The following is a 20,725-nucleotide window of genomic DNA, read 5'->3' as shown; positions in this document are numbered from 1 at the left end:
ATAACAATATATTTTATCATTTGGCGTTGTTGGTTGATTTGGATTTAAATAAAATCCTCCTCCATATGAAAATGCCGAACATGAAATAAACTGAATGCTCCTCATTTTGAATTGTGTCGCAGGAACAGTAGCACAACACATGCCTCCACCTCCATTGTTTGTCAATGAGCATGAAGTGAAACTGCAGTCAAACACACACGCACTCTCCCCTCCTCCATTTTCTGTTCCAATGCAATCAGTTCCTGAAACATTAAAATAATCAAGATAAAGTCCTCCTCCACATTCTCTTCCATTGCAATTCTGGTATTCACATCCGCTGATCCGAACACACAATTTTATAGTATGAATGAACATCCCGCCACCACGATAACTTTGTGCAGTACAAGAATCAAAGGTGTTGTTCACAATCTCAACAGATTTGATATTGTAACAATAAATACCGCCTCCTGCATAATAAGCATAACAGTTGTTGAAAGAGCAATGAGAAACAGACACAGAGGCAGATGATTGACTGTACATGCAGATGGCCCCTCCGCTAGATATTCCATCAGCATACGAGTCAGCTTCTCCTGTTGTCTTCGATCCATTCCATTCGCACCAAGTGAATGTATTAGCTCCATTGAATGTTTCATTTTGTCTTCCTGGAGCCAGCTTATTAGTTTTAGTTCCTTCGCAAACAACATTTCTTGTCCTGCAACACCCAACAAATGAGGTGTTTGAGGCAGTCAGAGAGGCATAGGGGTTGTTCAGAGAAGGAACAATTCCTCCATCATATGCATCATTAACAGATGAGAATGAACAACTGCTCATCAAACATGAGGCTTGGGTTGACGTAGTTGTTGAAGGTGAACATGCATCATTTGCTGTTGAAATATTGAAAAAAGTGAGTTTGGAGAGGGATATTAGGGGTATTGAAGGGGACGAAAGGAATGGGGCTGACGAGACACAAAAAGAAGAGAAATGTGATTCACTCACCGAAATACTCCCTTCAATGCCTTCTCCATCTCCATCTCCTTCTCTTCCTCTTCCTCTTTCTCCTCCTTCTCCTTCACTCGCTTTTTCTTCACCTCCACCCTTCTCCCCTCCATATCCCTTCCCTCCAAACAGCCTGCCTGAATAGATCTCTCCCCCTCTTCTCCACCCTTTCAATGTGATGTTCCTCAACACCCCAATGCTCCCACTCACATCAAATGCCCCTGCCTCAACATCCTTCCCCATCCCCACAGCACACCCCCTCACCACAACCACACTCCCCTTCCTTCCACACTCCCCCAACCACAAGCCCTGTCCTCTTCATCTCAACTGATGAGTTCCACAACTCTCTCATATAAATATTTCTTCCACTTCTTCTTTCTTTCTATTTTTCTTCAAGCATCCCTCAAAAAATCATATAATCCATCTTCTCTTTCCCTTCTTTCTTCGCCTTCATTTAATATTCTCTTTTATTCTATTTTTTGTTAATATCTTCTTCGTCTTCATCATTCTTCTTCGTCTTCTCTAATTCTTGCCAGAATCTTTCTTTTATCAAATCATCAATTTTCCGCTCTCTCCTTTGCTTCTTCCCTTCCCCCTTTTCAAAATTTTGTATTAATCTTCAAGTCTTTCCTCTTCCATTCATTTCATATATTTTCTTTAATTAATTCCTCCATTCGCTCTCAATTCGTTTCAACTGTATTTTCAAAAAGTGCTCAAAAATCATCTTTTCACGTTCCATGTTTATGAACTGGCGTTGGACATAACATCAAATTTTTAAACACGAACAATAAATTAATTGTCATTTGAAAAAAATCAGATTTGATTTAAAAAAAGGAAGGAGTTGCACACATTGATAATAAACCTGAAAGATTGAAGCATCCTTTTCGATGCTCCAATTCAATATTCTTCTAATTCTTCTTTTGTCAAAAATTCGTCTTATCGAAATTGTTCGGAAAAACATTTGCCATCAAAAATCATAAGTGTTGATTAATAAGTCCAACAAGTTCAAAGTCCCTCATTCTCTTGCCTTAACCTTGCCTCAAATCGAAGCATATGCCAGAATTGAAAACCTGCTCTGTGGCTATATTTCTCCGTTCCATTCATTTCCAATCGGATATTCTATAATGTTCGCCGTTCATGCTTTCTTTTTTCTTTTTTCTTTTTTCTTTTTTCTATTTTCTTTTTTTATTCTTTCCCACAAAAAGAATTTCAAATGCATTTGCCCATCAAAACAAAACTCCCTCTTCCAACTCTTCCCCTTTCTCTTCCCCTTCTTCCTCCCCTTTCTCGTCAAATCCACTCATCTCAACGCCTCTTCCTATTCTTTTGGCACATCTCTCCCAAATCTTCGGTCTCTCACAACAACACTTTCTCATTCTCTCTCCTCCAACATTCTGCTCATCAAAAACTCCCACACCAGCTGGCACTCCAGATGCGTCAGATTGTGGTGCAGCTCATTGTATTTCCTCCTCTCCCCAATCTCCTTCAAATGCAATTTCTTGTCCACTTTCCAATTTATTTATTTATCTATTTATTTATTATTTTTTTTTTTTGAGTTCATGCAAACTCAAAAATTTCATCAAACATCAAACACCCAAGCAATGCCACTCCATCTCACAAGCTCAAGTGGCTCAGAGCCAGAAGACCTTCTTCTTCTTCTTCTTCTTCTTCTTCTTTCTGTACTTCTTCTGTTTCGTCTCTGCTTGAGGCAACTTCCTCAGCACATCAAGCACAGATCGCTTTCATTTCTTTGTTTTTGCAGCCATCATTGTGCATCAGAAAGTTCTCACAAAGACATAACTTCAAATAATCATTCATTTCGTCTGCCTGCCTTCCTTTCTTCCTTTTTTCATAAATCAATTTCTCAAACCTTATGCTCGACAAATAGATCAGATTGAACTGAAAATGAATCATTTTTTTTTCTCAAGCCCAAACACCCAGTGTGCTTCTCCAACAACATCGTGTTGTCCAATGACATCTTATTATCCCCTGCCATTTTGCCCATTCCATTCAACAGTTCCTCTGAAAATGTTGAATTGCATCTCTCTTTCTCTCGTGTCTTCCCCCTTTTTCACCCTGTGTCTCAGCATCGCCCCAGTTTCCCGAATAATCCTGTCATATCAGCTGAAAAATCTGAAATGCTCATCAAATATCGAATTAGCCTCATGGCACACAAACTCAAATGCATCTGCCTCTTTTGCATCTCCATGCTTCCCCTGACTCAACATCACCCGATAATTTAGCTTGCAGGGATTTTGTAGTGGCAACTGCCAAGCAGCAGACAGAAAGCAATTGCAAGCTCAAACAACAACAGTCATTCAAACTCCGTTGCCTCTGCTGCTCAACTTGCTTCAAAAACGAAAGGCCAACAAAAAAAGATAGAAAGTGGTTGTTAATGAATGGCAAAAATAAAATGAAATACACACGCATTGCATTTTTCAAAAAAAAATATTTATTCGTGCACAATTCATTTTGAAAAAGATTTTCAATTATGTTTCAATTTCTATCTTTGATTTCAGATTTCACAAAATACATCAATTATATGAAAATACTCGGATGTTCTGAAATCTGTCAGCCACAGACTTGGTTTCACTCCAAATTGCATCGGTTTCATGAAATATCAATAATCATGGCTTGTTGATGTGCGGAGAGTCTGCTCATTAAAAAACTTGTTTTATCAACAGCTTTGAAGGATTTAAGTATGTATTATGATCAAGACATTCGGAATATTTTGATGGCCGCAACGCTGTTTGCAGTGTGAAGCGGGATGTGACGGGGTGAAATGTGTTTGTGTGTGTTTGTTGTTTTCATGGCTGTTGCTCATTCTGTGCATGCTTTTGGAAATGGCATCGTATTTTTTTGTTGTTTGAAGAACAGCAGAACGAGGACATATTTGAGGAGGAATATGTTTTATTTCGATGGGCGCAGCAACTGACCAGGGACAACGAAAAGCAAGGAAAGCCGTGACGGGGTTGGAGGACATTCTATTTGATGCTTGTTGGTTTGAAAGGAGAAAAGATAAATCATTATTATTATTTTGGCTGAGAGCTGAGATATCCCAAAGCAGGGTGCGAGGAAGCCATTTGCTCGCGATCTGTGGAGACATGAGCACCAAAGATTTTCTGCAGTTCGTGGCGTTGCCAGATGCCTCTGTTCGCAATCTGATTTTGTGGAAAATACAACAATATTCTATCAAAAACACAGATTATTATGTTTGTTCACAATGAGAAAATTATCAATTGGCTGGTTGGGTGAAAATAGAAGTGGGGTGCTTAGCGACTGCGAGCGTCAGGCGGCAGGCCACAGTGTTTTGGATGCCTTGCAATTGGCTACGAAACTCGATTAATGGATGACAGTTGCAGAAAAGCCTGGCAGGGCTACTACAGCATCGCAAAGGCAGAGGGAACAACACATTTTTAGAGGGAAAGGGAATGCATCTGTGAGAGAAATGTGCAAGAATGCCATTTGCTATGAGAAGAAAAGGGGGATGGAAATTGAGAGCCATGAAGTGGAGGCTGATTTCGTATTGGAACAGAAAAGGACAAGCAATGTTTCCTCTGAACAAGTTCTGAATTTGTTTGAGGAGAGTGGAGGAAGGGAAACGGGGGTTGAGGGAGCAAAACACAAATTTGGGGAGAAATTCTGATGAGAGGTGTGTTTAGAGTGAGTTATATATATATTGAGAGAGAGAAAGAAAAAGAAAAATAGAAATCGAAAATTTGAGGGGTTGAATGACCTGTGAGCGATAGAATGTGGAAAGAGAGGAGGGAGAAAGAGTGTTATCACTGGAAAAGGAAAGGGATGAGTGGAAGAGAGAGAAAGAGAGGAAATAAAAGATGGTTTAAAAAAGGAGGATGTTTGATTGAGATGGAAGAGCAATATTTGTTTGGAGGAAGAGAATGATGGAAATGTCTCTCTTTTTTTTGGGAGTTCATATTTTGTCAATCACATCACAAAAAATGAGAAGAGATGAGACACAGAAGATTGTGTGTGAAGGGCAGCTTGGGAGATTGGCAAACAAGAGAAATCAAAGAGAAAGGAGGGAAGGAAAAGGGAAGATTTTATCAAATTTCTAACTTCTTCTTCTTCTTCTTTTTCACCTTATTCAAATATCACAAAAATCTTCATGTTTTTCATTTCTTCACCAAAAATGCTTCTTTCACACATTTCTCCTCATTCAATTCTATTTTTTTTTGAATTGCATGAAAGGAAATATAAATATCTCTCTTTCAATTTTTTTATTTTTTATCCAATCTATATTTGATGATTTCTCATTATTTTCAACAGGTTCACAAAACAGGCACTTGTTTTTCAACACTTTTCTTTCAAATAATGTTATTTTTTTTTTCAAATATTTAAATGCTATCTTTCAGAAAAAATGGGAAATATCTGAAGGAAAACATAAATAAAAATTATCATTATTAAAGAATCTTTTCTCCAAATGACATTGGAGTTCAAATGCTCAAAATGAGTGAAAGATACAATTGGAGTTGATTTCTTTTTAAAATGTTTGAATGAATATGATCGGAAAACAAAGAGAAAGAAAGAGCCAAAAGACAAACTCTGATACCAAGAATCAACAATTATAAAAATCATTCCAAATTATTTTGGAACAGATGAAAAACTGAACAATTCAAAGAAAGTTGGTTTTGTTCAGAGAATTGTCAATTTCTTTTGATGAAAAAGACGAAGTGACAAAACAAAATGAATATTCTCTTCACAAATCTTTTGGGTGATTATTGTTGAAATCATAAGTTTTTTCTCCATAGCGAAGACAGCTGGACAGTTTCAAATAAAAAAATGTCTTTATTAAAAAAGAAATGTTCAACACATTGATGTTTATTAATGAAAACAATATGAGAGACAAATGAAAGACACTGAATCGAAACGGTGATATCATCTCTTTTTTTATTCTTTTCTTTCACAGAATGAAGAATTTGCAAACCGAAAGATTGTTCAATAAAAAAAATGATTTCAAAAAGAATCACCCATTATTTGGTTGTGGAAAATGAAAATATTCATTTTTCTCAACATCAACATTATTTTTAATTTATCGAACGTTGAAAATGTTCAAAACATTTTATCGATTTTTTCATTCATATAATCGAAACTTTGAGAATAAAAAAGAGACACTTTTTATTTAAAAAGAGAAAAAGTAAAATTCAATATGCAAATATTAAACCAACGAGAATTGAGACCGCATTTTGTTCAGTGATTGCTTTGTTGTTTCTCAAAAATTTTGACATTTTTGCAGAATATCAAATAACCATCAAATCCTTCATTTTTAATAAAATAAATTTGATTGAAAATCCTTTCATAATAACCTTTGAGTTTTTGTTCATTTTCTTTTTCTGCAATATCGATCTTTCAATAATGACACTTTATTGATATTAATGAAAAAATTGAAAAAAAATTGGTTCGGAAAAAAAATTTTAACCAGAAAAGAAATAATGAGAAATGATGTTTGATTTAATTTTGAATGAAAGATATCTTCAAATTAATCAAAAATAAAAATTTGTCAAAATTATTGATAGCTTAACATATTTTTTAAATTTAAGAATTGAGGAACATTTTTGTTTTTTTCAAAAATCACTTTCCACATATTGAGCCCTCTGAGAAAAAATGAACTAATTTTTGAACTGAGAAAAATCAAAACAAGATTATAACAAATTTGTGTTTTGAAACAAATTCACAGAAATTCAACTGAAATGAGTTAACGTCATTGAAAACAATGTTATCATTCAATATTATTTTCATCAAAAACCAATTTATATCGTTTTTGACTTTTCAAAATAAAAGGACTGCTCAATGATAAAAATAATTGAAATGAGTTAGAGCTGCAATATGAATTTTCAATGCAAATAACTATTCCATAATTAACAAAACTATTAAGAAACTTTTTGGGATTTGAAAAAGTCATCAACAAAACGACACTATTTTATTTCTTTTCAAAGAAATTTGTGTTATTTCGTTGAGATTCAATAATCTCGATAATGAACTTTCTTATTGAAATCAATTTCTCAGAAAAAGAAATTTAATTCAGCTTTTTCTCTCATTACTTGTTAATTTGTAATATTAAGCAAATAATTTTGATTGTCTCATTTTCAAGGATTAAGATTTGATTGAAAAAAAAGAGTTCCTTAATCTCAACTCATTTGTTTCATTTCTTTTTCAAAATATTTCAAACTTTCAAATATGGAAAATTTTTCAATTCAATAATATGTTTCATATTTTTATTTGAAAATTTCATTTCATGATGAAAAATGTTTGCATTTTTGTAAAATTATTTTGATATTTCACAAAAAATCAAATAATTATCGTGAAATGATGAAAACATGTATTTGAACACAAAATCCAACAAAACATAAAAATATCAAAAAAAAAAAGATTTCAACAAATAATACATAACTTTTGAGATATATTTTTTCTCCATTTCTCATTTGACAAAATTACTTTAAAATTCAAGTGAAAGTGTTCCACTTCTATAAGACACTACAACCACACTCGGTGAAGAAGGATTTGCATTTGAGTTACAATCAATCTTCAGCTTTCTCATTCCCAGATGACCTGTTGATACACTGAACAGCGATCTTGTTGATGAAAATGCTCCTGTTCCAATCGAACTCTTATCTTTGCCTCTCCCAATGACTGAAATCTTCTTTGATCCAATCTCAATTGTTGTTGCCTCACTTTGATGATTTCCATCCAGCAGCGTGATTGCCAAGTTTATCTGCACCTCACTCATTTCAAATGCCTTCTTCACTGTCAGACAAGGAAATGTTTCATTTGCCCCACACAACTCAAAATTATCATTTCCATTCACCGAAACATATAACGTTTTATCTTTCAGCCAATCCTTTTTCATTGATTGATCATATGCCCAACTCCCCGAATTCGATGCATTGTATCCGTAGCATACTCTCTTGTCATCTGTATTTGTGGTGTAACATTCATGGAACGGATTTCCTGATTCCAAATAAAGATTAAAGTAATCATAATACATCACATCATGACCATATGGAGTGGATGTAATCCTGCACTTGCATTCATGAAAGAAAAGGAAAAAGCAATAAATCCCATCACCTGGTGGTGTTGGTTTATTCGGATCAAAGCTTAGCCCTCCACCATACGATGAAGCATTACATGAAATAAATTGAATGCTCCTCATTTTAAATGTGACAGGAACAGTTCGACAATACATGCCTCCGCCACTTGAACTTGAAAGGGAGCATGAAGTGAAACCGCAGTCAAACACACACGCACTCTCCCCTCCTCCATTTTCTGCTTCAATGCATCCTGTTCCTGAAACCTGAAAATCATTAAGATAAAGTCCTCCTCCATTATTATTTGCTTTACAATTCTGGAATTCACATTCGCTGATCCGAGCACATGATAAAATCGAATAAGCATGAATTCCGCCACCTGTATTTGCTTGTGCTGTGCAGCTGCTGAATGTGCTGTTCTCACACACAATTGTCTTGATTGCATGGCAAAATACACCTCCGCCATGCGCATCAGAATAGCAGTTGTTGAACTTGCAAAACAAAATAGACAACATTCCTTCTCCCAAATTGAACATGCATATCGCTCCCCCGCTCGATATACCATCATCCCATGAATCGCCTTTTCCCGCTGTTTTTGACCCATCCCATTCGCACCAAATAAATGTATTTGCTCCATTGAATGTTTCATTTTGTCTTCCTGGAGCCAGCTTATTAGTTTTAGTTCCTTCGCAAACAACATTTCTTGTCCTGCAACACCCAACAAATGATGTGTTTGAGGCAGACAAGGAGGCCAAGGGGTTATTGAGGGAAGGAACAATTCCTCCATCATACGCATCACAAATCGATGAAAATGAGCAACTGCTCATAAAACAAGTGGTTTGGGCTGACGTAGTGGTTGAAGGCGAACATGCCTCATTTGCTGTTGAAATATTGAAAAACAAATATGTTGGAAGAGAAAAATACAGAAAAAAGAGAAATGCAGTTCGCTCACTGAAGCACTTCTTTCTTTGCCTCCTTCTCTTCTCAATGCTTCTTGGTGAAATTTCACAAAATACCTCAACATGGTCGCATCCCTTTTTCCATCTTTTCTGCCCCTTCTTCATCGTCTGCTTTCCCCATATCTCTTTTTCTTCTATTGAAATCTTCTGCTTGTTTTCAAAAATCCATTTTCTGTCATCGCTTTTAAATATACATGCAAAAGTCCCTGCTATCATTAAAAAAATAAATTATAAATTTAGAAATATTAAATAAAATAAAATACAAAATATAAATATAAACAAACAAACAAACAAATAAATAAAAATACAATACAAATTATGAAAAATCAGTACCGTTTTTTTATCGGCTTTTTCCACTTCATTTTCTGCTTCTTCTTCTTCTTCTTTTCCTCCTCCTCCTCCTCCTCTAAATATCGCTCCTTTTTGCTAACACACCCGCCTGCCCCATCTCTGCCGACGATCCAAATGCCAATAGCATTTTCCCCATTTTACTCCAAAAAAGAAAAGAAAAGAAAAGAAAAGAAAAGAAAATAGCCAAAGTCCAGTCCTCAGATTCCCTGAAACAAAAAACTTCAACAACTTGATTCCAATAAATAGACCAGAATGGCGAAGAAGGCAAAGAAGTAATTATTGAAGAAGACATTGAACGACAAATAGAAGGAGATGATAAAACTGATGAATCAGGAGAAGTGGATGATGATGATGATGATGATGACCAAGAAGAAGTTTTTATAAAAATTATCTACAAAAAAGTTAGTGATTATAAATGAGCATTTGACAGCATTTTCACAGTTAGCAGCTCCAAATGCTCTTCCTCCGCCTTTCTGCTCCTTCTTTGCAATATCTAATGTCTGCTCGAAAAAATACCAAGAGAAGGGAAATTGAAAATTAGACGCTTGCAGATTTAAAGTTGACATGAAATGAGCTGAAGCTGTTGAATCACTTCTTTTTAGAGAAAAAATTGCAGGAAAAAGAAAGAAGGAGCAGATGAAGATGAGAAGGATGAAATATAAAAATTCGTTTTTGTTCCAATCGAATTTTTATTTTTGCCCGTCCCAATGACAGAAATCTTTTTTGATCCAATATTAATTGTTGTTGCCTCACTTTGATGATTCCCTTCCAGCAGCGTGACTGATGAGCTCAGCTCTTCCAAGCCCGTCTCCACTGCGTGTCCCACCGTCTTGCAAGGTGCTGGCTCACCCATCCCACACAGCCCACTCGAGTCGCTTCCATTAGCACCCACATACAGAACCTTCGTCCAATCCTTCAGCCAATCCCACTTTTCTGTGTGCTGAAATGTCCAACTTGTCGAACTCGATGCAATATATCCGTAGCACACTCTCTGATCATCTGTGTTTGTTGTGTAACATTCATGGAACGGATTCCCAGAATCCAAATATAAATTGTAATAATCCAGATATATCATATCGTGACCATGTGGTGGATCACCCAAGCATTTGCATTCATGGAAGAAGAGGAAATAGCAATAAAGCCCATCAGCTGGTACAGTTTGCTTTATTGGTTCCAAATGAAATCCGCCTCCCCTGGTCGATGCGTTACACGAAATAAACCTGACGCTTCTAATCTTGAATTGATTGGGAACATTTCTGCAATACATGCCTCCTCCCCATGTTCCAGTTATTGAGCATGAAGTGAAACAGCATTCAAACACGCACGCACTCTCCCCTTCTCCACTTTCTGTTCCAATGCATTCTTGCCCCGAAACATTAAAATTTTCAAGAAAAAGTCCTCCTCCATGGCTATATGCTTTGCAATTCTGGAATTCACATCCGCTGATCCGAACACATGTTGAAATAGTAAAAACGAACACCCCTCCTCCAATCCATGTTTCAGAAGCACAAGCATTAAATGTGTTATTCACAATCTCAACTGATTTAATGCTATAGCATGAAATCCCTCCGCCTGCGTAATACGCAACACATTCATTGAATGCACAATGCGAAACTGAAACAGTGGCAGACGATTGACCAAACATGAAAATAGCACCACCGTTCGAAGTGCCATCGGCATATGTGTTGCCGTTTCCTGTTGCCTTCGATTCACTCCACTCGCACCAAGTGAATGAATTTGCTCCATTGAATGTTTCATTCTGTCTGTCTGGTTTCAATAGAACCTCTGCAGTTCCTTCACATTTCACATTCCTTGTCCTGCAACACCCAACAAACGAGGTGTTTGAGGCTGTCAAAAAGACCAAGGGGTTGTTGAGTGAAGGAACAATACCTCCATCATATATGTCGCAAACAGACGAAAATGAGCAACTGTTAATAAAACATGAGGTTTGGATTGACGTAGTGGTTGAAGGCGAACATGCATCATTTGCTGTTGAAATATTGAAAAATGTGAGTTGTGAGAAGGAAACAAGGAGCATTGAGGGAGTTGAAAGAAATGGAGCTTGATTCACTCACCAAAACATTTCCTTTCCCTCTCTCATTTTCCATAAGCCTACCATGCCTCTCAATGAGATGTTCATCAAGATTCAAATGAGCCTGAGCTCCCTTTTCCTTCCTCTTCTCCTGCTTCTGAAATGCATATTTCCAAAAGAAAAACTTCTTTTTCCTTCAGTGCCTCCAAATTGAAACAAGAACATAATCTTCTTCGTCATTTGCTTTCCCAATAATCTCTTTTTTCTTCTGTTGTCTTCTTCTGCCTTTTTCCCACATTCCATTCGCATCCATTGCTCTTGACGACTCATGCAAATGCACTTTTGCCATTAAAAAAATAACAATAAAAATTCAGGGGAAAAAAGATAAACCGAAGAAATATTAAATAACATATGGAAAAAAAGAAAAGAAAATTGAAAGAATATTTGAAAATAAATTTGAAATAAAATATCAAAAATATGACTTTTGAGATATAATCCTTATACCTTTTTCTTCTCGAAACCTTCCGCTTCATTTTCCGCTTCTTCATTTCCCTTCTCTTCTCCTCATTCTTCTTCTCCTTCTGTTGTTCCCTCGTTTCTCTCATCTCAGTCTCATAACCCTTCTTCTCTTCCTTGATTCTTTCAATCCATATCTTCCTTCTCTCTCTTCTGCCTTCCTCTCAAATAAAACAAGGCACTTCCATCCCTCCTTTCCTCATCCTCTCCAACCATGCAACTCACACAAAAAAGAACACTCATCCCGCCATTCCCTCTGCCTCGAGCACAGTCAACACAATACGTGTAGAAACAGCATGCCTTGAGTGCTGTGTGCTGCTCCATAGCCGTAGTGCTGCTTCGCTCATCCCCAGCACTTCAAGCGCACATCCCATTTTCTGTCATGGCAATATCAGGAACATCAGGGACATGCCCGTCCTTTTATCCCTTGGCTCTCTTCACACATGTTGCATGTGCTTGCCTCAATTCATCCCTCGTTGCTGCCAATGCTCGTCTGCTTCAAAAATGACAAAAACGAAGAAGAAGAAGAAGAAGAAGAAGAAAGACTTATCCGCCTGTTGCAGTTGGCGGCAGATATGACGAAGTCGCATTGTTGCCATCGCCCGCAACAACTGTAGCAAAACAGCCCAACCCTATATTAGCAGCCGAACAGAGCCTCAAAAAATACTGAGCTTTGCCAGCAGAAGTCGAAATACTGTTGATGGAGACGGGAAGATGATAATTCCCAACTCAAATTGCTGTATTACTGCCCATGGCAACGAAACGCCAAGCTTTCCACTCGCCCTTGTAGCAGCTCGGTGAAGGTTAAAGAACGGTAACAGCTGCAGGGTGCTTCACTTGTCTTGCCATTCTTGCAGGAACACAGGCAGAGACTGATGCTTTTGTCACAAATTATTCTTTTTTTCATTTAAGCACGAATTTTTGGAAAGTCTTGCTTCTCTGCGCATATTCCACAAAACACACATGCATCTTTCCGACGGCAGCAACAGCTGTTTTACTCCCATTGATGTTGCTGATCTCCACTCTCATTGCTTTGCATTGTTTTCTAAGTTTTTATTCACAAAAATTGTCCTTCCCTCGATATCGCCTGCCACTTTCCTTGCCAAAAAAGCTTCTCCTCTGCCTAGCATTCCAAAATGCTATATAATTTTGTGCAGATTTTGTCCTTCACAGAATTCCATCCACTTTTTGTCTTCATTCAACAAAACATCAGTTGAATTTGTTTTCACCTCTTGTTCCAAATAAAAATCATATATCTTCCGTAACTTCATTTGATTCCCAATGGCTATACAATAACAAGCTCCGTTCTCATCGCATTGCTCTACAAAGCGGAGATTGGCCATTTCAACAATAACTCACGTTCCTGCACTTGGGAGAGGATACAGATGGAAATATCTTCGCAATCAATAGAACAATGAAAATTACATACAATATCATTTTTGTGTGATTGATGAAATTGTTGCATTCGCCTTGGCCATCCAATTGACAAAAGTCATCAGGCAGAATTCCAAAAATATTGCATCTCACCAATTTTTGTTGTCACACAGGAAATAATATTTCTAGCTTTACAGATAATGTGCATTCACGGATTTCTCATTCTGTGAATGGACGATTCCAGTTTTTTCAAATCTGATGATCATGAAATCCATTACAAAAAAGACTCAAACCAACAAATCATTTTCATATTTTTTTTCTTGGCAATGGCTGAGTGAAAATGGAAGTTGTTGAGAGGGGCGTGTGGAAACAAAAATTAAACTTGTTTTGGGGATATTTTATTCATTTTCTGAATTTCGTGTGTTTTCCAGTGTTTGATTGAAAGGAGAGATTGTGGCTGATCAGAGAAGCGGATGCGCACAAGAGAAAAAGGTGCTTGCAGCAGTAATGTTTGATGAGATGATTTTTCAGCAGTTCCTTTTTTGGAAAAGAAAGGCGAACGAGGGAAACAATGTTTGTGAGAAGGAGCAGGAAAGGGGAGGGGGATGGAGAGCGTGGGGTGAAGTGCCTGCTTGGTGGAGGAACACATTGCAGCTGGGATTTATGCACACATATATTTTATTTTGAAGGAGGAGACAAAAGCGATTTGGATGATGTATTTTAGGGAGCTGACGAGTGGGGATGTTTGGGGATGCAGTCATGCTCATCTGGGCAGTCGAGGCAGCACAGGAAAGGGAATGTGCGATTGCTTTGTGAGCCTTTCATGGTGAAAGAGGAGACAGGTTTGATGATTTGTTTCATGAGAATTTATATATTTTATATTTTTTATTTTGTTTTTTTTTTTTTATTGAAGATATTGAGTGAATTGCCGAAAGATGCATGGAAAGCCATCATATGTTGCCTGAGTGATGTCGATGGAGCACAGATTGTTTTTTTTAAGCCTTGCTCGAAGAATGAGGAATGAGAAGAAGAAGAGATATTTCATAATTTTTTTTGGATTGAAGACTGGATGGAGGAAGATGGGAAGAGAAGAATGGTGAGAGCGAGGTTGAATGGGCAATGGAAGAGCGGGCGAGAACAACATTTAATTTTACTTTATTTGGAATTGGGTTTGAAAGGCGAAGGCGTGGTGTGGTGTGGTGCTTGGAGTGGATGATGTTGGGGTGAGAGGTATTTGGAGAGAGGCAAACAGGGGACGAGGGGAGTGAAGGGAAATGAAGATATCTGGAGGTATTTTATTCTTGTTTGTTCATTTTCTTCATGTTCCATTTTTTATTTTTATTTGCATATTTTAATTTCATTGATGTGTGATGCGATCAGGTGTTATGAGAAGCGCTGGGGGAGCATGAAACATGGGATGTGGAAACAGAACTTTTTTCTGGGACATTCCTGGAAGAAATTGGGAGAAATCAGCATTTAGAAGAGTGTTTGGCAGAATGAGCGAGGCGGAAAAAACTGAAGAGAATGGGAAAAGGAATTTTTGTGGAATTCATTTACAAAAATCTTTTCGGAAGCAGCATCAGAAGAGGCAGGAAAATGAATACAGCCACATAATGATATATTTTGGCATGGCGCTAAGAAGCATGGGGAAGGAGGAGAATGTATAGGAAGAATTTTCTTAGAGAAAATCGCATTTCTCCTCTATTTGCCAATTTTTTCTCTTCACCTTCCATCCCTTTTGTATCCCTCTCCCATCTGACTTTTTTCGACATCTCAACAGCAAATGGGGCATGCTCGTCATTGGCCAATTTCTTTTCCCAAACCACATGTTTTATGAATAGCTGCTCATTCTCATCACTCTGCGATGCGTATGATGGAGGGATTGTCTCTTCCCTCAACAATCCCTTGGCCTTTCTGACTGTCTCGAACACCTCGTTTGTTGGATGTTGTCGTACAAGAAACGTTGTATGTGAAGGAAATGCAGATGTCAAGTTGACTCCAGGGAGACAAAATACAACAGATAATGGAGCAAATTCATTCACATGGTGTGAGTGGAGTGGATCGAAAACAACAGGAACGAATGATTCGTGGGAAGATGGTGCTTCTAACGGAGGAGCAATTTGGATGTTCAATCTGAGAAATGGAGAACTTTTTGTTTCACATTGTTTATTTAACAATTGTTTTGCACATTGGGATGGAGGCGGAATCATGTGCCATACAATTAAATCTATTCAAATCGAAAATAATTTTTTTAATTCATGCTCTGTTCAAAACAATGCCGGAGGAGGATTGTATGTGAATACCATTTCATCATGTGCTCGGATCAGCGGATGTGAATTCCAGAATTGTAAAGCAAACAATCAAGGAGGAGGGCTTTTGCTTCATTCTTTTGATGTTTCAGGAACAGGGTGCATTGGAACAGAAAATGAGGGAGGAGAGAGTGCGTGTGTGTTTGACTGCAGTTTCACATCATGCTCAGTTACCAGTTCATATGGTGGGGGCATTAGTTTATATAATGTCCCAGTCCAATTCAAAATGAGGAACATTCAGTTTATTTCGTGTTCAGCAGTATCACGAGGGTGGAGGTTTGAGGTTGGAGCCAAACAAACAAACAGCGCCAAATGAAACAATTTATTGCTATTTCCTCTTCTTCCATGAATGCAAATGTTCGGCCAATCCTCCTTATGGTCACGATGCGTATTATGTTGATTATTATAATGTTTTTTGAATTCAGGCAATCCGTTCTATGAATGCTACACCACAAACACAGATGACCAGAGAGTGTGCTATGCATACAATTATGCAAGTGCAAGTGCTTGGTCATATCAGCACACGGAAAAGAAGGATTGGCTGAAGAGAGGGATTCTCAATCGGTTTGTGGCTGTAAGCGGAGGTGGTGAAGAAGATCTGTGTGGGGTGAATGAATCATATGCATGCAGAACCATTGGTGTTGCAGTCATTCGGAGCGTGATTCAAGTGAGCCTGTCTGTTACGCTGATGGAAGGGAATCACACAAGCGAGACAGAAACAATTGAGATTGGAGAAAAGAAGATTTCAGTCATTGGGAAAAGAAGAGAAACATGTTCGATTGGAACAGGAGCCCTTTCATCTGTAGGAACGCTGTTCAGTGTGACGACAGGTCACCTTGGTTTATTGCACATGAAGGTTGATTGTAACTCAAATATAAATCCTTCGCCGAGTGTGGTTGTGGTGTCTGATGGAGGTGGGTCACTCTCATTGGAGGATGTTGTGATCACCACGAGTAAAACAGGAGGCTATGTGATGTCGTCGTCAGTGTTTGTGACGCCGCTGTCGCAGCTGTCGATGGTTGATGTGGAGATCAAAAATATGAATGTCTCAAAACCATTGTTTTCTGAGACGGATCTCTCTTCTTCTTCTTCTTCTTCATTGTCGTCATTGTTGTCATCTGCACCGTATCTGACAGCCACAGCATCAGAAGAGAGCATGGTGGTGAATATGAATGAGAAAGATTTGAGTTTGATTGAGGAGATCAGAGTTATTTGTGCAAATACAATCAGAGAAGAAGATTATATACTGCAACATGGAATGCAATGAGAAGTGAATTTGTGATGAGTATTTATAAAATACGACTTTTTATCTAAAAGTTGAATTTTTAGATGTTGTTAGCTGCAGTTTTATTACGAATTGTCAAAGCCAGTAGCATTAAAAACTAACGAATAGATAATATGATTATAATATTGACATTGATGATTGGCGAATTTGAGATATGGTAAAATTAGTTAATTTTAATATTTACAGTTTGTATTGTACAATTTTAACGGAACACTGAAAATCAACAGAAATAATTTATTATTTTTGTTGGGTAGGGTGAGTAATTTATTTGACCCTATTTTTTTTTCTCGTATATCTTTAAACAGTGCTTAAACATGATAAATATAATTTTAAAGTAATGAACGAAATAATTAAAAGATTAAACATTGATATTTTTAGCATGTAGTTTCTTTAGGAGAACCAATAAAATTGTAAATTTATTTGATTTTTTATTAGTTAGCATTCTGCGCATGCATTCATATTCCGTATTAATGATGAAATTGAATTTTTTTTTTATCTTTTGACATTTTTAGTGTTTTCCTCAAAAGAAAAAAATGCCACTTTTTGAAAAATTTCATATATTTTGAAGCTTATATTTTTTTACTGATTTAAAAAGTTTTTAGGCTGTTTTATTGACTTAAAATGGATGTTTGCTTTTCGTTAGTGTTCAAAATTGCTGATGATACGCAAAAAATTATTCGAAACGAGAATTTTTCCACTTAAAATAATAATTGTTTAAAACCTTTCAAAATTTTGTTCACTGTCTCATGAAAAATTGTAAAAACAGATTTTTTTTATTCTTTTTGTTTTTAAACAGCATTAACATAAACTTTGTGGACGGATAAAAAATTTTTGAAAATTTTCATTTTTTTCGTGGAAAAAATTTTTTTCTCCAATAATTTTTTCTAATGAAATTGTGTGAAATTTGGGTGCATATTTGCTTATTTGAAAAAGCCCATGCTCTGTTCCAAACATTAACTGTTAATATATGGATGATTATTTTTAATTCCATATTATCTCTAATAATAATATCGGTTTGAGAATTCACTTTGAATATTGATAAATGAACACTGAAAAGTGAAAAGGATTATTAAAGACATCATCATCTTAATTTCAGCTTCGACATTAATTTTTTTTTAAAGTTGTTAAAAATCAACAACTTGATTGCAAAATCTCTTCCCAATGACAAACAATTGCTGAAAAATCTTCTTTCCTATTACAATTATTATGAAGAGAATTTTCTGTTTAAGCCAATAGGAAGATAGTTTTTATGATGAAAATACAGAAAAATTATTGGATTGTTCTAAAGATTCATAAAAGAAATATTGAATAAATGTGAAAAAATGATTTAATATTATTCTAATTATTGATTAACTGCAAAATTTTAAATTCTATTTGCAAAATCCTTTTCAATAATATTTTCTTTCTTTTTTTGCAAATGAACACAGAAAAACAAAAAATTCATTGAATATAATATTCGACAATCGTTTATATCAAATATTGATTTTCAACACAATCACAATTAATATATCATTTATTAGAAATATCATTTTGATAAATAAATAACACTTTCGAATTTTCAATACAACAAAAATATTTATAATTTTACAATAAATGCAGAATAATCAAAGGATTTCGAATATATTTTTGGGTAGTAGACTTTTCAGCAATTGTTTGTCATTGGGAAGAGATTTTGCAATCAAGTTGTTGATTTTTAACAACTTTAAAAAAAAATTAATGTCGAAGCTGAAATTAAGATGATGATGTCTTTAATAATCCTTTTCACTTTTCAGTGTTCATTTATCAATATTCAAAGTGAATTCTCAAACCGATATTATTATTAGAGATAATATGGAATTAAAAATAATCATCCATATATTAACAGTTAATGTTTGGAACAGAGCATGGGCTTTTTCAAATAAGCAAATATGCACCCAAATTTCACACAATTTCATTAGAAAAAATTATTGGAGAAAAAAATTTTTTCCACGAAAAAAATGAAAATTTTCAAAAATTTTTTATCCGTCCACAAAGTTTATGTTAATGCTGTTTAAAAACAAAAAGAATAAAAAAAATCTGTTTTTACAATTTTTCATGAGACAGTGAACAAAATTTTGAAAGGTTTTAAACAATTATTATTTTAAGTGGAAAAATTCTCGTTTCGAATAATTTTTTGCGTATCATCAGCAATTTTGAACACTAACGAAAAGCAAACATCCATTTTAAGTCAATAAAACAGCCTAAAAACTTTTTAAATCAGTAAAAAAATATAAGCTTCAAAATATATGAAATTTTTCAAAAAGTGGCATTTTTTTCTTTTGAGGAAAACACTAAAAATGTCAAAAGATAAAAAAAAAATTCAATTTCATCATTAATACGGAATATGAATGCATGCGCAGAATGCTAACTAATAAAAAAATCAAATAAATTTACAATTTTATTGGTTCTCCTAAAGAAACTACATGCTAAAAATATCAATGTTTAATCTTTTAATTATTTCGTTCATTACTTTAAAATTATATTTATCATGTTTAAGCACTGTTTAAAGATATACGAGAAAAAAAAATAGGGTCAAATAAATTACTCACCCTACCCAACAAAAATAATAAATTATTTCTGTTGATTTTCAGTGTTCCGTTAAAATTGTACAATACAAACTGTAAATATTAAAATTAACTAATTTTACCATATCTCAAATTCGCCAATCATCAATGTCAATATTATAATCATATTATCTATTCGTTAGTTTTTAATGCTACTGGCTTTGACAATTCGTAATAAAACTGCAGCTAACAACATCTAAAAATTCAACTTTTAGATAAAAAGTCGTATTTTATAAATACTCATCACAAATTCACTTCTCATTGCATTCCATGTTGCAGTATATAATCTTCTTCTCTGATTGTATTTGCACAAATAACTCTGATCTCCTCAATCAAACTCAAATCTTTCTCATTCATATTCACCACCATGCTCTCTTCTGATGCTGTGGCTGTCAGATACGGTGCAGATGACAACAATGACGACAATGAAGAAGAAGAAGAAGAAGAGAGATCCGTCTCAGAAAACAATGGTTTTGAGACATTCATATTTTTGATCTCCACATCAACCATCGACAGCTGCGACAGCGGCGTCACAAACACTGACGACGACATCACATAGCCTCCTGTTTTACTCGTGGTGATCACAACATCCTCCAATGAGAGTGACCCACCTCCATCAGACACCACAACCACACTCGGCGAAGGATTTATATTTGAGTTACAATCAACCTTCATGTGCAATAAACCAAGGTGACCTGTCGTCACACTGAACAGCGTTCCTACAGATGAAAGGGCTCCTGTTCCAATCGAACATGTTTCTCTTCTTTTCCCAATGACTGAAATCTTCTTTTCTCCAATCTCAATTGTTTCTGTCTCGCTTGTGTGATTCCCTTCCATCAGCGTAACAGACAGGCTCACTTGAATCACGCTCCGAATGACTGCAACACCAATGGTTCTGCATGCATATGATTCATTCACCCCACACAGATCTTCTTCACCACCTCCGCTTACAGCCACAAACCGATTGAGAATCCCTCTCTTCAGCCAATCCTTCTTTTCCGTGTGCTGATATGACCAAGCACTTGCACTTGCATAATTGTATGCATAGCACACTCTCTGGTCATCTGTGTTTGTGGTGTAGCATTCATAGAACGGATTGCCTGAATTCAAAAAAACATTATAATAATCAACATAATACGCATCGTGACCATAAGGAGGATTGGCCGAACATTTGCATTCATGGAAGAAGAGGAAATAGCAATAAATTGTTTCATTTGGCGCTGTTTGTTTGTTTGGCTCCAACCTCAAACCTCCACCTCGTGATACTGCTGAACACGAAATAAACTGAATGTTCCTCAT

The 20,725-nt window shown here is 36.0% G+C and overlaps 5 protein-coding genes across 5 annotated transcripts; 1 reads left to right on the top strand and 4 right to left on the bottom strand.

Annotated features, from left to right (window-relative positions):
- Positions 1-7,241: 7,241 nt before the first annotated feature.
- MONOS_15796 (uncharacterized protein) lies at positions 7,242-9,193 on the bottom strand (the record flags this gene model as incomplete). Its single annotated transcript, XM_067868693.1, has 1 exon — positions 7,242-9,193. The coding sequence occupies one exon, from the start codon at positions 9,191-9,193 to the stop codon at positions 7,430-7,432; it is 1,764 nt and encodes a 587-aa protein (XP_067733140.1). The 3' UTR covers positions 7,242-7,429.
- A 733-nt stretch (positions 9,194-9,926) lies between these two features.
- Positions 9,927-11,773, bottom strand: MONOS_15797c2 (uncharacterized protein; the record flags this gene model as incomplete). The annotated part of the gene is made up of 1 exon (XM_067868695.1): positions 9,927-11,773. Exon 1 carries the CDS (start codon positions 11,364-11,366, stop codon positions 9,927-9,929), a length of 1,440 nt encoding a protein of 479 aa, XP_067733139.1. The 5' UTR covers positions 11,367-11,773.
- Positions 11,774-14,884: 3,111 nt separating this feature from the next.
- On the bottom strand, positions 14,885-15,460 carry MONOS_15798 (uncharacterized protein; the record flags this gene model as incomplete). Its single annotated transcript, XM_067868696.1, has 1 exon — positions 14,885-15,460. The coding sequence occupies one exon, from the start codon at positions 15,458-15,460 to the stop codon at positions 14,885-14,887; it is 576 nt and encodes a 191-aa protein (XP_067733138.1).
- Positions 15,461-16,409: 949 nt separating this feature from the next.
- Positions 16,410-16,826, top strand: MONOS_17163 (uncharacterized protein; the record flags this gene model as incomplete). Its single annotated transcript, XM_067870057.1, has 1 exon — positions 16,410-16,826. The coding sequence occupies one exon, from the start codon at positions 16,410-16,412 to the stop codon at positions 16,824-16,826; it is 417 nt and encodes a 138-aa protein (XP_067733137.1).
- A 2,858-nt stretch (positions 16,827-19,684) lies between these two features.
- MONOS_15799 (uncharacterized protein) lies at positions 19,685-20,725 on the bottom strand (the record flags this gene model as incomplete). The annotated part of the gene is made up of 2 exons (XM_067868697.1): positions 19,685-20,526; positions 20,677-20,725. 2 exons carry the CDS (start codon positions 20,723-20,725, stop codon positions 19,685-19,687), a joined length of 891 nt encoding a protein of 296 aa, XP_067733136.1.

Source organism: Monocercomonoides exilis (genome assembly GCF_001643675.1).
Source record: "Monocercomonoides exilis strain PA203 chromosome Unknown scaffold8-1962414, whole genome shotgun sequence".
Taxonomy (NCBI): Eukaryota; Preaxostyla; order Oxymonadida; family Polymastigidae; genus Monocercomonoides; species Monocercomonoides exilis.
This window is presented reverse-complemented; position numbering and strand designations above follow the sequence as displayed.